Source organism: Mchenga conophoros, linkage group LG11, assembly GCF_057382185.1.
Source record: "Mchenga conophoros isolate Kocher_MC1m ecotype Shallow Benthic linkage group LG11, M_conophoros_male_GT1.1, whole genome shotgun sequence".
Lineage (NCBI taxonomy): Eukaryota > Metazoa > Chordata > Actinopteri > Cichliformes > Cichlidae > Mchenga > Mchenga conophoros.
This window is the reverse complement of record NC_140536.1, coordinates 14,296,056-14,312,125: the sequence shown is the minus strand read 5'-3', so window position 1 is coordinate 14,312,125 and position 16,070 is coordinate 14,296,056. Positions and strand designations below refer to the sequence as shown.

General features: G+C 40.5%; 1 protein-coding gene across 9 annotated transcripts in view; it reads right to left on the bottom strand.

The window, feature by feature from the left end:
• The window catches only part of LOC146563764 (CUB and sushi domain-containing protein 3-like), a 249,356-nt gene that overhangs the window by 45,591 nt on the left and 187,695 nt on the right, over positions 1-16,070 (bottom strand). For 7 of the 9 annotated variants that reach the window (XR_014894357.1, XM_085291050.1, XM_085291053.1 and 4 more), the window contains 9 exons: positions 14,353-14,541; positions 14,078-14,236; positions 12,648-12,836; positions 10,477-10,659; positions 9,456-9,650; positions 8,459-8,632; positions 5,204-5,377; positions 3,938-4,111; positions 813-998 (listed from right to left, as the gene is read on the bottom strand). Coding sequence is in view for 8 of the 9 variants with exons in the window: in XM_085291050.1 (XP_085147176.1) it covers positions 813-998; positions 3,938-4,111; positions 5,204-5,377; positions 8,459-8,632; positions 9,456-9,650; positions 10,477-10,659; positions 12,648-12,836; positions 14,078-14,236; positions 14,353-14,541 (1,623 nt within the window). In the remaining variant the exon portion in view is untranslated. The remainder of the gene's footprint in view (positions 1-812; positions 999-3,937; positions 4,112-5,203; positions 5,378-8,458; positions 8,633-9,455; positions 9,651-10,476; positions 10,660-12,647; positions 12,837-14,077; positions 14,237-14,352; positions 14,542-16,070) is intronic. The other 2 variants (XM_085291047.1, XM_085291052.1) reach the window with 1 other exon arrangement.

Below are 16,070 nucleotides of genomic sequence, written 5' to 3'. Positions count from 1 at the left end.
GATTCTGCAGTTTTGCAAAGCTAATTTCGTAACAAAGAGTCACTGATGCCTGGAGCAGTGAATAAACATTTGAGAGAGACACTCCTGTGTATCTCTTTAATTACTATTCTGTTTGATAAAATAAATGCTGCGCGTCATCTCTCTACCATGAAATGAAGTGCTTTTTGAGCCTGTGTGGAAAATGTGAAGGTTTACTTTGGATAATTTCGCTAGAAATAGGTCATTACTGCTGGCAGCCTCGTGCAGAAACAGAGTGCATGATGAACCAGGTGTTTGAGAGCCACATTACAACCTGGGATAACCCCTACAGTATATAGATGGTAGTTGCTGCAATTTAAGTGCTTGGTTTTGAGGGAACATTAACTATTGCCTGAACAACTGGCCCTGTGACAGCTTCTCAATTTCTCAGTTAGGCACAGTGTGCCATAACCATAAGCCACTAGGGCATCCCACATTACACAGATGCTCACAATCACACTGTTTAGCAACTTAAACTATCAAAACTCTAAGAAGCAAGAGGGAACACAGATAAAATTGGGCACACTTAGCTGAAAAAACTCATCTTTTCTCTATATGTTTTTAGTTGGGGCACTTGGAAGTTTCACATTAAATACAGAAGTTACTCTTGGCTGTGGCCTTATTCACAAGGGGTCACCACAGTGGGTAACTCCGTGTATTTGATTTGGTAGCTTTTTACACCATATGGCCTTCCTCACACAACCCCAAAGGAATTAGTGCAAAATACAAAAAAAGATCCTTAATTATCATTTCAATAATTAAATGACTTTATACTTTAAAACATGCCACTTTACCAATGCATTCCGGTAATGGTTTGTCCCACTGGCCCACCGGCTGGCAGGTGAGCACCGAGGAGCCGAAGAGGTAATAGCCAGGGTTGCAATCGTAGAAGACGACGCTGCCGAATGTGAAGTTACCGTGCTCAATCTTACTTTCCCGGATCGAGTTGGCAGGAATACCTGGATCCGTGCAGTTAACCACTGCAAGAAAAAAAACCCCAGAAATGTAGTCATGCCCTGCTTCTTTCCTCAAGCAGATTGTTCATAATGGAAGAACGCAGACAGTCGAATATTGATAGCAGTCCAATTAATTTTTATTGCTTCAAGGATATTTCAGCCAAGATAATTTTAGCCAAATCACCGTTGGAGCTGCATAGCTGAATAAATACTTGTTGAACTAAATGTTGAAAAAAGGGCGTTTTGCCCTTTCCAAATACTCCTGTTGCCCTGAGTGAAATCGTATTACGCCTGTTTATGGATTCAATTTATAATCTTTATCCTTTTCATCATAAGTGTGCTGTAATCATGTAGTAATGGCTCCTGGCAAACCTTTCACACACATCCTTTAATGATCCTTTTTCGAAGATCATGTAAATAATCTTTGGATGCACATCTTTTGACGACTGTAATATTTACATAAGCCAAAGTTAATATTCATTTCTTGGCAACATCTCCATCTTGAATATGTATGATCTCTGTACATGTGGTTGCTATGGCACTGAGATGTGTATAATCATGCCAACGCACTGCAGGAGATGAATTATAACATGCAGTCATTCTTAATTAAACTATAATACCACACTTTACACAGCTAATTCACAGTGACGGTTTCGTCATAGGCAAGGCAAGGCAAGGCAAGTTTATTTGTATAGCACAATTCAACAACAAGGTGATTCAAAGTGCTTTACAGAGACATTAGAAACAAGAACAAATAAAAAGCATGATTTAAAATTGAATAAAACAAGCAAATAAACTAACTAACTAATTAACAAACAAACAAACAAACAAACAACAGTATATAAAATCAAAACAGATAAAATCAGAACAGTAGATAAAATCAGTAGTTAAATGTAAGTTTTGAAATTTAAGCTTAAAGTGTGGATTTGGTGCTTTATTCAAATGCAGCTGAGAACAGGTGAGTCTTCAACCTGGAGTTAAATAAACTGAGTGTTTCAGCTGATCTGAGGCTTTCTGGGAGTTTGTTCCAGATATAAGGAGCATAAAAGCTGAATGCAGCTTCTCCGTGTCTGGTTCTGACTCTGGGAACTGATAAAAGACCGGATCCAGATGACCTGAGGGATCTGGATGGTTCATACTGGGTCAGGAGGTCATTGATGTATTTTGGTCCTAAACCATTCAGAGCTTTATAGGCCAGCATCAGAACTTTAAAGTCTATCCTCTGACGGACAGGCAGCCAGTGTAAGGACCTCAGAGCTGGACTGATGTGGTCCACTTTTTTGGTCTTAGTGAGGACTCGAGCAGCAGAGTTCTGAATGAGTTGTAGTTGTCTGACTGATTTTTTAGGATGAATGTGTAATGTGTTTCCTGGTTCTTTTGCCTATATTGGATCTACCGTGGTCACGAATTCTGTGAGTGTGAGCCGTATTTCATGAACATCTATTTTACTTTAACATGTCACTGAGTGTTACATCAACACATTCTTATTTTGCAGCAGTTTAACTCTTCCCGGGTCTCATCACTCGGGCTGCTTCTGGAAGACGTGAAGTCTTTTTGTCTTTTGGTTGGAGCTTGGTTTCCGTAATCGCTGCCTCTCAGTATGCTCACATGTGAGTTAATAATAGAACTGTTGATGTGACCTAATCACTGGCTTTTTCTGTTTGTTCTGCAAACATGAAGACAAGAGAGCACAGACTATATTTGGCATTGTCAATAATAATTTCACCTAACGCTTGAAAAAAAACCCCCCAAAACACACTGTCACAAATCCACAAGCATCTATTTTGGAAGCAGTTACAGTTACAGTCCCTAAAACCACACTGCTGACAAGACGGTTCACTCAACTGAATGTAGACGAGGGTGAAATTAAGTCCAAAGCAACATCAAGGTTAATCAATAATGCAAATGCGACAAAGCTGGCATAATGTGAGAAAATTTTAGTGGGAACAAACAAGCGGATTTTGACAAAGGGAGTCATGACAGTTTAATATCATCTCACTCTATCTTTCACCAGTTCCATCTCTGCAGTGCCATTTGGAGTAATGAAAACTGTGGCTCTTCATATCTAATTGCCAACAAAAAGCATGCCAAGAGGAGAGGTATTTTTAAATGGGCAAAGTCTGGCAAATCTAGTTTTGGTCCACTAGGTAGGAGACCAATTAAAACAACAGTGGATACTACTTAGATGCATTTCTCTAATTTGATGAATTCATGATGTGTTTTCTATCTTCTTTTCTGTGAATTTTTAAACTAGTTTACACCATTTAGTACCTATTTACACCGAAACAAAGATTCTTCTTGGAAGCAGAACACATTGCTAATGAGCCTAACACAGGCAAACTACAACTGGTCACAACTTAAAAAAACAAACAAACAAAAAAACAACCTGACACACCCAATAAGATCTCTCCCACTGATTGCAGTCTGAGCTTTCTTGCCTTCAAAATAATCTCTCCCTGCAGCGCGGGGAGAAACTAGCTGTAAAACCGTAGAAACAATTTCCCAATTATAGTCCTCTTTCCATACATTCTGCTGTAAGCTCATTATTGCTGTTTCTCTTCTTTATTTTGCTCTGAGGCTTAGGCTCCAGATGTTGCCGCCTAATGCTCTGCCCAGAGAGCGGAACAGGTAGGATCTGCTCTCATTCAGATCAATAGATGTCTGAGCTCCTCCTCTACCCATTCTGCTTGTTTCCCCATTGCCTGTGCTGCTGCAAGCTGGCTGCTGATTGCTGAATGATCATGATACATCTGCTGGCTGCTGAATTCTTGTGGTTTTCCCTGCTTCAGACCTGAATAATCACAAAGCTCCTGCAGAAGCTAGTGGGACCAGGCTGTATTCCATTTCAGCTTACTGGCAGCTGCCTGTTCAAATGATAAACCTTCTAGCCTCTGTTCTATGAAAAAATTAAGAAATTTTCTTTTGCATGTATATGCTGCAGGTGTTCTGTGGCTGGACCTTACCCCTGCAAGTTGGCGGCTGGTGGCTCCACTGACGGTTGGCCTGGCACTGAGCTGTGGAGGGTCCTTCCAAGGTGTAACCTTTGTTGCAGGAGAAGTGCACCACATCATTGTAGTTGAAGCCATCGCCTGTGGTGCGGCCATAGATAGGGCTACCAGGGTGGCCACATGTGACAGCTTGAGTTGAAGCACATCACCCAGGTAACATGACAACAGCAGGCGTGAAAGAGGAAAATGACAAATAAAAGGCAGCAAAGAAGGGTTACAAAGAAAATGGAAAGGAGAGGAGGTGAGACAAATACAAAGTGGGTGGGAAAACAGAGAGAATAAGGTAGAGAGAGAAAATTCAATAAGAATGATCGAGGTCATGTACAGTGACACCTATCACAGAAGAGTCATTATCATACAATGAACCTCGGAGGGCAACGGGGGAATTAGAAGTCAAGACATGATCTCCACTGTGAAAGGGCAAACAGCACATTTTAGAGCATCAATAGGCGAATCAGAGATTGAAACAAATTACAAGGTTACGTATCGACTAAGGACTGATTTCTGTGTTTGCCAAATAAGAAGTGGAGTAAGACACTCTCAGCTTTGGAACAGAATTATTACTTTATAGAAATATGTTATATCTTAATGGATGCTACAGCAAATCTTTGTTTATTGATCTGTGTTCAACAGTACAATTAAATCATTGTGTTTTTGGCTAAACATGTCATGCAAATATATATATTTGCTATTCCTTATAAAATAATCAAATTAAATCCTTATTATTTAAAAAAAGGAGAAAAAACCAAATGGACTTAGAATAAAATATTCATTTAATTGCATTGCATTATTTTCCGCTGTGCAGGAACGCCTTCTTCTGTCATATTTCTAAACAACATGGGTCAGCAGAGGAGCCGATGAGACACATTTGAGTGTTTCACCATAGACAGGATAGCTTGTAAGGAGCCGCCTGCACATCCACCAAGGTTTTATTCATTTGACTATATTGTGCTCAAATTTTCATGCAAACAATGCCTGCGACAAGCAATCAACACTGAGGCAGGAGGCTGTGTTGTCAGACACTCACGTGAATTAAACGCAAAGAAACCTGTCCATCTGAATTCAGATTTACACCCCCAAATAAATATATATATAAATATATATATATATATATATATATATATATATATATATATATATATATATATATATATATATATATATATATATATATATATATATTTAAATTGCAATCAAACACGATTGTGTTAGAGTACTTACGGATACACACTGGCAGATGTCCAGACCAGCTGTGGTCTTGCTGACAGATTCGTACTGAGGAGCCAATGAGCCTAAATCCAGGGTTGCACTGGTAAACCACCGTGTCTCTGTAACCATAGTTTTCTCCAATCACCTGTCCATTCACAATCTGCTCTGGAACGCCACAATGACCGGCTGTAGGGTGGTGGAAAAAAGAATACAATAAATATGTTTATTAAATATTTACACATCTTTCTCAGACAGACCAATCGATTCTTCAGCATCAGTCATAGAGATTTATAAAACTCTGATAATAAGGAGGCTCAGTTTTTGCTTTTCCTCAATCATTCATGTGGTGCTTCAGTGCTCGAGTTCAACTTTCTATCATTTGTATGTGTTGGAGAATGAAAAGCCTCAAGTGGCTCCCGCTGAACTGACAAATGATAGCTGCAGGGTGGAAACACGATTTTAATTGTGTTACCATGTTTGAATAACTTTAACAACACTATCATAAAACGACACGACTAAATTGGTCTTTTTAAAGATCTTGGAATTATACTGTGGTCCAACAAAACCAGTTAGAGTATTAGCTAAACATATTGGAATTTGGAAAGCATTTTTCAGCTCATTATCTCTGAGTTTCCATTTCTAAATTTGTATAATCAGCTGCACTTGTAGTGATAACTTTGCCGTCCTCATCGACAGTAGACAGAGAAACGCATGTGAAACTTAAAATCTGCGCAATATGCTCATGCACATAATTGTATTACTTTCAGCTACAATAAATCCCTTTCAGAGAGCAGGAATCTTGCTGAGATTTGCATTGCCACTTAAAACCTGGGATATTGCCCCTGACTGTGAGTCTGATTTCCCTAATTCACTCCTGAACCCAGAAGCTCAGCCGAGCATTTTATTATCACACTCTATTTGAGAGCAGCCAGATTCTGTGAAGATCGTGCTGAAGTAGGCAACTATCCCGAAAGGTCCCTGGCTATGTTAACCCTGTCAGTCATATCGCTAAACAAGCTAAAGGTGCCCTCCTTCTAATGAACTGAACCAATCTTGAGCTGAGCTGGGACCGCTCTGCAACTCTGCCGCTAACTGACTAATATAATACATCTGTGAGGCAAATATTCACATTCTGCTGTTGGGCAGGACTGAATGTACAGAGCTGTGATGAGCCATGCTAAGCTAAGCAGTAGCATGCTGTCCCTGTTTATACAAATTCTACTAGTGCAGCTTAGCAAGTGTTTTACATTTTGACAGAAGCTGTGGCTCTTCAGCTGCTCTCACGTTTCAAGTTTCACAAGGACAGGATTTACTTTATACTCTACAGAAACCTGCTCCAAGCACTTTTAACAAAGGTATTTGATAAAAGTGCTTGCACATATGCCTTAGAGACCATCTTCTAATGGGATCACACCATAACAAATCCATCAATACAGTGCTGTGCAAAAGTCCTGAGCCAAACCTAATATCTTTATATTTTGCTTTTGAAGACTCAGAGTTTCTTGTAATGTTTGAAGTGGTCTTGAGCAAGTAGTTTTCCAGGTTTTCTGAAGGTCTTTTAAAGTTTTACTTTGGACACATTTTCAGCCCAGTCCTTGGACCTGACCATTTTCAGAGGGATGGGTTTTTTTTTCTTCTTAATCCATTTAACATTGACCTGTGACTTATCCAAAAAAAGCACCAAACTTAAGTGATGAACCAGTGTTGTGGGTACGCATAACATAACTTATCAAAGAACCAATCTTAAATTGCATCTTTAGGCACCGTGTTACTAGCAGTCTATTAGAAAAACACAACATTTCTTCCCATTTCCTTAACAGAATCTATAAACAATAAAAGTGAAAAAGAACACAGTTTGATTGTATTTTTCAACCAACAATGTGATTCCCAAAGCTATTAATCAAAAACCCACAAAAAATGCACCTCCTTAAGAAATCAGGAAAAAAATCCAAGACCTGAAAAAGGACCTGAGTGTTGCATATAGCCCTTCAGTTGATCCTTCTACTGTTTGCAAAACCTTCATCAGAAATGAAGTGGCTGTCAGGAAGCCACAAAACAAAGAGCAAAGGCTTAGGTATACCTTACTTGGCATTTTCTATTCGAAGCTGCTTAATTTTTCAGAATGAGACTGATCAACAAACACACTGCTAATGCAGTAAAAGCATACCTGGATAGAAAAACACACAGTGGAACGCTATCAGAAGCCCGGAGAACTACTCCTGAAGACTATTCAAAGAAATGACAAGAAAGCATGCCTAACAGAGTTCAGACTATGATGAAGAATAATAATGGATTGGATTTATATAGCGCTCTTCAAGGCACCCAAAGCGCTTTACAATACCACTATTCATTCACTCTCACATTCATACACTGGTGGAAGCAGCTACAGTTGTAGCCACAGCTGCCCTGGGGGAGACTGACAGAAGCGAGACTGCCATATCCAGGCCAACACCAGTAGGCAAGTAGGGTAAAGTGTCTTGCCCAAGGACACAACGACCAGGACAGAGAGCCCAGGGATCGAACCGGCGACCTTCCGGTTACAGATGCGATTCCCAACCCCCTGAGCCACGGTCGCACGAATAAAGGTGATCATACCAAATATTCACTTTTAAGCTCACTAGAATTGTACAATCTCTGTTTTTGCCCCATGTATGTTTTACATATTTAATTAAATCACTACACCCATTTTCAATTTCATTGCAAAATGTAAAGAAACTCAATACTTCTCAAGGCAACACTGTACACTGACATTTATCCCTTGAGTATCTACCGATCACTCGGATCATACTTTAACTGTTGAACTCAACTACAGTTATCTATTTGTTCCACCTTGCACTGTTACTCTGTTCTGGTATCAGCGTCTTCACAGACTAACACGCAGACTCACAAAGTTAATATATTTTTCCAGATACACCATCGTTGGTAGTAAAAAGCTAATTTGACCTCATAATCTCTACAAGGTCTGAAACAGTCTGATGTGTTCCAGTGGCATCACTGAGTCGCAGCATGATGACAAACATGGTATCATCAATGATATCGTCTTAATGCTTTACATTTTTTTGCCAAACACACTTGGCAACAGAGGCAATTATAGCCACCCTCTGCTTCCCCATCTGGTTCTATTCTGGACATGTTTGCCCAATCAAAAAAAAGAAAAAAAAAAGAAAAAACCCAGCTCATACTCTGCCAAAGCAGAGTGCCAGCAGTTTTTGACCTAGGTCAAGGATGTGCTTAAAAAGTTAAAGACAACATGTAAACCTGGCTTACCCAGACACTGAGTCTCCATTCCACTCCAAAGGCCAGACAGGAGACACTCTCTAACTGTAGATCCAGTTAAAACATAGCCAGGGTTACAGCTGAAAATGGCTGATGCTCCGAAGGTAGTTTGGGTCCCAATTTTCTTCCCATTAGGAGGAGTGGGAAGATCGCCACAGGAAATGACTGCAAAGAGATGAAGAGTAAGGAGGAAAAGAAAAGGAAGAGCAAAAAGATGAAGGAGGCACCGGGAGAATGAGCAAGAGAGAACAAGAGAAAGAATAAAGAGATAGAAGTTGGCTTACATCTTCAGAGTCAATGGGAGAGCACAGTCATTTACGCCCATCTTGCCAACCTTAATGCGTTAAAAGAGTGACCTGTACCATTTCATGGGGAGGATAATGATGGTTTGCCTTTGTCCCACCATCTTTCATCATGTTGGCTAGCATCACCTTTTCACGTTACACTACCCATTCAGCTTTTAGCTTCTCTAAAAGTAGTTCCCATGGCAGCGATGAAAAGCTTTTATTTCCGATTCTCGTAATAAACAATATCTAACCTAAGCTGAGACAGCAATAGGTGAGGAGCACAAAAGTGAGTCTTTGAGCTGGTGATTAACTGAGCTGTGAATAAGGTATTCATTCTTCAAGTCTCGTAACCCCCACATTCTATGAATCTAGTGTACTCAAGGCAAGGCGGGACATGGATTTTTCAATTTGGCTCAATGACAATGTTAACATGCTTTCTATTCCATTTATTCAATGAATCGACAGACGTGCTCAGCGAGTTTGTGAAGTGGCATTTCGTGCTACGTGTCTGTCCGATGAATGTCTTTTTTACAAGATAATGCGAGAATGAACCACAGGAAAGCGGAGTTAATTTCTGGGAATATTATTCTTTTGGCTCAGTTCTACGTTTATCCCGTTTCATTTTTTCCTTTCCCCACTTATGAATTTGTGAGATGCACAAGCGCTGCATATTTTGTGTTGCTGCAACCAAAGTCACTCACTTCTACACCGAGGCCTCTCGTTCCTCCAGCTCCACACTCCGTTTGCGAGGCACTGGATGTGGGCGGGGCCCACACGATAGTATCCAGGGTTGCAGGTGAAGATTATTTTCGTCCCATACTCATAGTGCGAGCCATTGACAATCCTCCATTTCCCGTGATCGAGGGAAAACGGGCTAAGACTGGGGCACGGCATCACTGAAAAAAAATAATAAAATAAGAATTATTTTATGGGCAGTTACTACGGGAGTTTTGGATTATTCCAATGGATTGACTTTTGTATAATTTTTTTATCCCTTATGCACACACCGCAAAGCAGCAGCATAAACTAATCCATGTGTTGCAGTTATACAAATGTTCTTCCACAACAAAGCTATTTATGAATTGGCACTTTCTAAAACCAAATGAGTTTCAAAACAAACTCTGTTTCCCTTTTCACTGTGAGACACATATACAGCAGGGAATAAACAGTGGTCTCAACAGAAAACAATGCTGTCAATCACTCCCTGCACTGACTTTCAAACTTGGAGGAGTTGCACTGGCATGTGAAAAGACTTACCCAGCGCCAGCTGCAGAGATCCTTTCAAGCATTATTCCCCCTTTCGTCCATGCATCTTATCATGATCCAACAAGTTGGGATTTTTGTAAGGAAACTGCAACTTGCATGTTTTTATGACAGCAGTCCTTATTACATTAACTCCTTCCATTGCCGTCCAATTTTGGAGAAACCTGTTTTGATATTTTACCTGCTGTTCAGACGATCTCAAACTCCAACTTGTACTGCCTCCAATTAAAGAACAAAAAACCCCAAACTGTGTCTAATAGCTTTATCTTCTTTTGGCTCTCATATATTTGGCCACCTTTGAGTGGAGGCCACAGACAATATGAAATTTTTTAAATGTTTTTATGAACAGAAAAAAAAAATCCTGCAAGGTTTTTTTTGCAACCTCATTTCTCCAAATCACTATTTTCTCCTCTGCGCTCCCCTCCCCTTCCATCTTTCCAAGGCTTCCTCTCTACTCACCAAAGCATCGGGGTATCTTGTTGTGATTGCTCCAGGTGCCGTCTGGCTGGCAGACTGTGGTCGTCAGCTCTTTGGAGAGCCGGTAACCGCCGTTACAGAAGTAGGTCGCCCGTGTGCCGACGGAGTAATCAGCAGTGAGCACACCTCCGTTCGCTGGCGCATTGGGCACACCGCATGACACAGCTGCAGGCAGCAAGAGGACAATGGTCGACCCACATGTTTATGCACAGTACAAGAGACATACTAGATAGATGCCTGGTGAACACAGGTATGGTAGGCATTCATATATAATCACTATTTTTCAGTTTTGCAAAGAAAAATATATATGTTTGTGCTCCCACCAGTGCAACCTCTTTGTGGTGCACTAACTGTGTGGAATTTTAATTTATTGTTACATTTTTATTAGCTTTTCGAAGGGTGACAGCCTTAATATGTAGGAGTCCAAAAGAAAGAATTTAACATTTAGTACTCAGAAGGTTCCACACCTACCCAGTGTACATTAGAATTATAATGTAAGAACCCTTGTGGTACACTGACACTTAAATTATTTGATTGATGTGCATATTATAGACCTCTTAATGCACAAGACTGTACTTTCACTTGGCAGAAATCAAAGAAATTAGGACTGACCACTTGTGGAAAATTGCATTCGGCTGTCTCAGAGTGAAAGTATTCATACTGCAGGGAGGTTATGAAAATTGAAGTCCCACATAAATATTGCACTGTTCTTATAAGAAGGTATTCAAGAAAGAAGTCATCTGAATGACCAAACAGCTATTCAATTATGCCAAATTATACAAAAGTACTTAATAATTAAAACCTCTTATTTTCACTGTGACTCAGTGGGGAATCTAAAAACACACTAATGATGTATAACAAAGTCATTAAAATGACAAGTGCAACCAAAAAAGTGACTGGTTCCAACACCAACTGTTCCTGACATGCAGGCGTACAAAGCACTTGAATGTGCCGAAAAACTTCTGCACAGCATTGTGTCCTTGGAAGTAAGTGCAATGTTAAACTTGCACAGAGCTCAGACCAAACAAAACACTTGAAGAAAGAGACTTTAAGGTGCTCATCATTGGGTCGGACACACTGAACTGAGCCAGGAAACCTAACATCTGAAGGGCCGAACTAAACAGAAACGGTTATGCAAAGACACATATCTAACCACAGAGCTGCGATGATAATTGCATACTGTGAAGCATCAAAGGTGGCATGGAGCCATTACAATGCCCGTCAACACCGTGCGAGATAATCAATTGACATTCATCTGAGTACTGCTTAGTTGTAACTTGGCGGATACTAATCAAAACAACTAAAAAGCTTTCCACACTGCAGATGAAAAATGTTGGTGTTTGAAGTGCGATGATCAAAGCTTAGGTGGTTAAAGGGCCTGGTAATTATTTTGAGCCTTTGCTCTTTCTATGAGCAAAACTGATGGATTAATACACCGTGGATTCTCCGAGGTATCCTGCTTCAGACAGAATGAAAGCTTGAACATGCTGTAATGTGATCTTGGCCACTGCATAAAATAACAGATGGACAACATCTGTATGAATGTATCAGTTCATCTGCAGCCAAAGTTGAGTTTGTGCTTTGGAAAAGCGGTGTGCAATTAACAAACTGATGGAATCAATCACACGTGTGAAGTGTTTTTAAATCATTTAAAGTACATGACATACATATTTTCATTTCACTGCATCTTGATGAAATGCAATTTAGCACACCATCTGTTGATATTAATGCTGCCTGAGCATGTGTATATGTGTGTGTCTGTGCTAGCGCATGCAATCATGTGCACGTAAATGCACATATTCCACGTATGCACGCTGAAGAACCCAATTAGTTGAGTAAGGCAGAACAGCAGAGGACATTGCATCCTAATGGCAAGTTAGCCAAAGTAATTTGAAGAAGTGGAAATTGACAGAAGAAGGGAGGATTGATTTCTTTTTCCTTTCCACCTGACAGGACTCTGGGCTCTCAATCAGCCTGGTTTCAGTTCAGCTGCTAACAACACAGGAAGAGGGCTTGGGCTCAGACACTTAGGTGCTTTAAGCGCCTGCCTGTCTGGCTGTTGAGACTAAGGGTACAGAGGCAGTGACCAGAAGAATGGGTAGAGAGGCAGGCTAAAGGAGGAAATAAAAGCATGCCAGAGCCAATGAGCTCACCTTGACATGCAGGAACTGGCGCATCCCAGGCGTAGTAGCCATAGGTGGTCTTCTTGCACACAGCTGTGCCCTTTCCAATGAGCTTGTACCCCCTGTCGCAGGCCCAGCGCACCACGCTGTTTAGATGACCCCCGGTCTGGCTCACTACAAAGCCATGTTGTGGAGAGTCTGGAGTACTGCAGTACATGGCTATGATAGAGGAGAAAGCAGGGGAGGGGAAGTGGGGAAAAAAAGAGCAAAGGCAAATAGAGGAGAGAGCCAAGAAAGAAGGCGAGGATGAAGTCGAAGAAAGAAAAGAGAGAGAAGGGTAAATAAAGAAGAGGAAAGGATGAGAGACATTAGCAAAGCACCTCTAGAGAAAAACTGATGAACATTTTTCGTTACAGCGAGGCTCCATTTTCAATGCAGAACAATAATGAGGGGGGAACTGCCCGAGGAGTGTCACGTCTATTTAGAACTTGGGCTATGCACCACGCAGCAAAGGAAGCCCTCACCTATCACATTATTACCATCCCATTTTGGCTTATGGGCATGCACATATTCAATTTGCTTTTAACACATGCAGCGTTGGTGCATTCTGCATTTGTTCCCATCGCCTTCCTCCCTCCGATCTTACAGTCCATTGAACACAAAAAGGTAAATTCGATTTCTCGAATATGACCATCTCATGGCCCATGTGACGTAAAAAGCTGTGGGAGGGAGGGCTGCGTGCTTCAAAAAACGCTGTCAACCATTCCCTCAAATCAACATGACTTGGCGATAGCAGGGATTTAAGACGAAAGGACACATGCTGGAGTTTGAGTCAGTTCCCATTAAAGTCAATCAAGTCAAGGAGGAGCTTTCCTTACAAAATTCATCACACCAACTGGCTTTCACAGGAACACTCTCGTGCATTAAAGTTAATGGACAGACACCATGAAAAATGAATGTCTTTTGTGCTTTTTTTGTGTTGTGATTGATGCATTTCAAATGAAAGAAAAGATCGCTATGCTGCTCTTGCTTAGCAGCACTTGCTTTATTAAAGAGCTAATTAAGAATTCAAGCCTTTTGTAATTTTAGACATGCAAAGCTGCATGCCGCCCTTTAGTGACTGGTTTCCAGCCTCGTGCTTTTTTTCCCCGTGAGCGCCTATTGCGAGCTATTACCTGTAGAAATTGTTTTTGTAAACTGACTGCATATTAAAAAAAATAAATCAATCAATAGAAAACACAGCACACAGTGATAAAAATCCTTGGGTCATATTGTATTCACGGCCATTTCAAGTAGCTACAGCTGAGGTTCATACACATCTGTCTCTGTTTAGTGTTATTACATTTTCAACTGTCCAAATTGTAGACCCATAGCTCTTATCACTCGTCTGCAGGTCAACATAAAATAAAACCAAATAGCATAGTAAAAAAATAGAGAATGATTATAAACTGGATACATACTTTGATACTCACCCACATATCTGATGTGGAAGCCGCGGCGGTTGGTGCCATGGTCGGAGGACCAGCGCAGGAGGAGCTGGTGGCCTGTGGTGTTCAGGCTGAAGGGTGTTTCAATATCACCACTGAGTGATGAGAGGCTCTGACTGTAGATGTTGGGACCTAAAGGCAATGACAAACAGCATGTGTGCTAGTGGCTGATGTTCTATTAGGCGATTGCCTGTTTATAATTTCAGTAATTTATTAAAAAACAAAAGAACACAAAGTTTTTTACCCACCATCAAAAATTTCCAAGATGTCAAACTCTTTTTCTGTCTGGAAGAGTTCAAAGTGCAAAGTGATGTTGTAGCCCTTCTCCACGTTGATCAGCCAGGAGCACATCTGAAGATTGGGGTAGTTATCAGGATAGCCCGGGCTTAAGATTACTCCTGTTGAGTCAAAACGGACCTCGTGGGCCGGGCATTGGACTGGTGGGAACAGAAACAAAATAAAGGTGAGATTGTTGGAGGAAAAAGAATTGGCAGAGAAAATGAGAAGAAGCAACAGAGGGTGGAAGGAAGATGAAAAGTAGCGGCAGAAAACGAGAGGCAGAGGAAAAAATTAGAGATGCAGTAAGACATGGATGAAGGGAAGATAGAGATGCTTCACTGTGACAGTAGAAATGATATTGTAAAAATAAGTAGTCCTGAAACAATTACATTTGAGCCAGAGTGATATTGCACCTTAGGGGTGAGCTTGTGAGTCTGCCGTTGTCACCAGGCTCCCCTGATATCAATCCATCAAATAATACTCAGCAGGTGAGACAGCTAACTTTGTATGGAAAAATGGTGTGTGTGTGTGTGTGTGTGTGTGTGTGTGTGCGTGCGTGCGTGCGTGCGTGCGTGCGTGCGTGCGTGCGTGTGTGTGTAGGATTTCGTGTGTATCAGGTCAGAACGTTCCCTTCATTTCCTGTTGGCTGGCATGTCTGAAATAATGACAGTCCTGTTTCTCTCTTTTCCTTTTCTCTGAGTAACAGAAGTTTCTCTTCTGGGCCACTAGTGAAGAAACATGATGCATACGAAAGGTTAATGCAAACGACTATTCCAGATGAAAAGGTCATTGGAAAGCATCGGACATACAACAGAAGCAGAGAATTGTAACACAAAGCAGTATGAATATTCCCACTGGTGACTCATTGTTAAAGTTTCAACTGGCTGAACTGCAATAGCCTTCGGCTCAAAGATAACAGGCACATATGATCCCAAAAAGAGCTTAAGCCAGTTATTTTCAACGAAACAATACATTTCTTTAAAAAAAAAAAGAGCTCTCTGTGGGCACAAAGTTCAAGAAGAATTTCTCCATAAATCATCTGAACAACACATATATTAAATGTGTAAATATTTGTACACAGCTAAATCAATATTCATAAATACACTGATGGTATTCATTAGGGTGGCATCAAATCTCAGTACAATCTATTCCGAAAATAAATGAACATAAAAAATTATTGTGAACTAGCAGTCTTTCTTCACTACTATTCTTTGGCTGTTTATAAGACACAGAATCTATATGGTTCTATATTTTTGTTATTTCCTGTTGTGTTTTGGAATATTCCTTCATTTTAACGCATCCTACTTAGCTTAGCGTGGTATATTTATGTGCGCTCTAATAGGCAAAGACAAAGAGCAATGTGTAAATGAATTACTTTAAAAATGTACAACAAGTAGATTGGAATGACATAAAAGCATGCGTTTTGTTTTACAGGGCACAAAAGCATAACTACAAAACCACAGCTCCCACAAGCACTTATTTTTCTCCTCACACCCAGAATGCTAATGTGAACTAAGGGCACATTGCACAGTAGTGGGTGGTGAGTCAGGACAAAGGTCAATCAGTCATATTTGGTCTGTTTTCTATTTACAGTTCATTACAAACAGCTATTTAAAAACCTCTGAAGAATGCACACTTCAAAAAGAAATAACACTGAATACATTTCTATACAGTTAAGTCTGTAGTG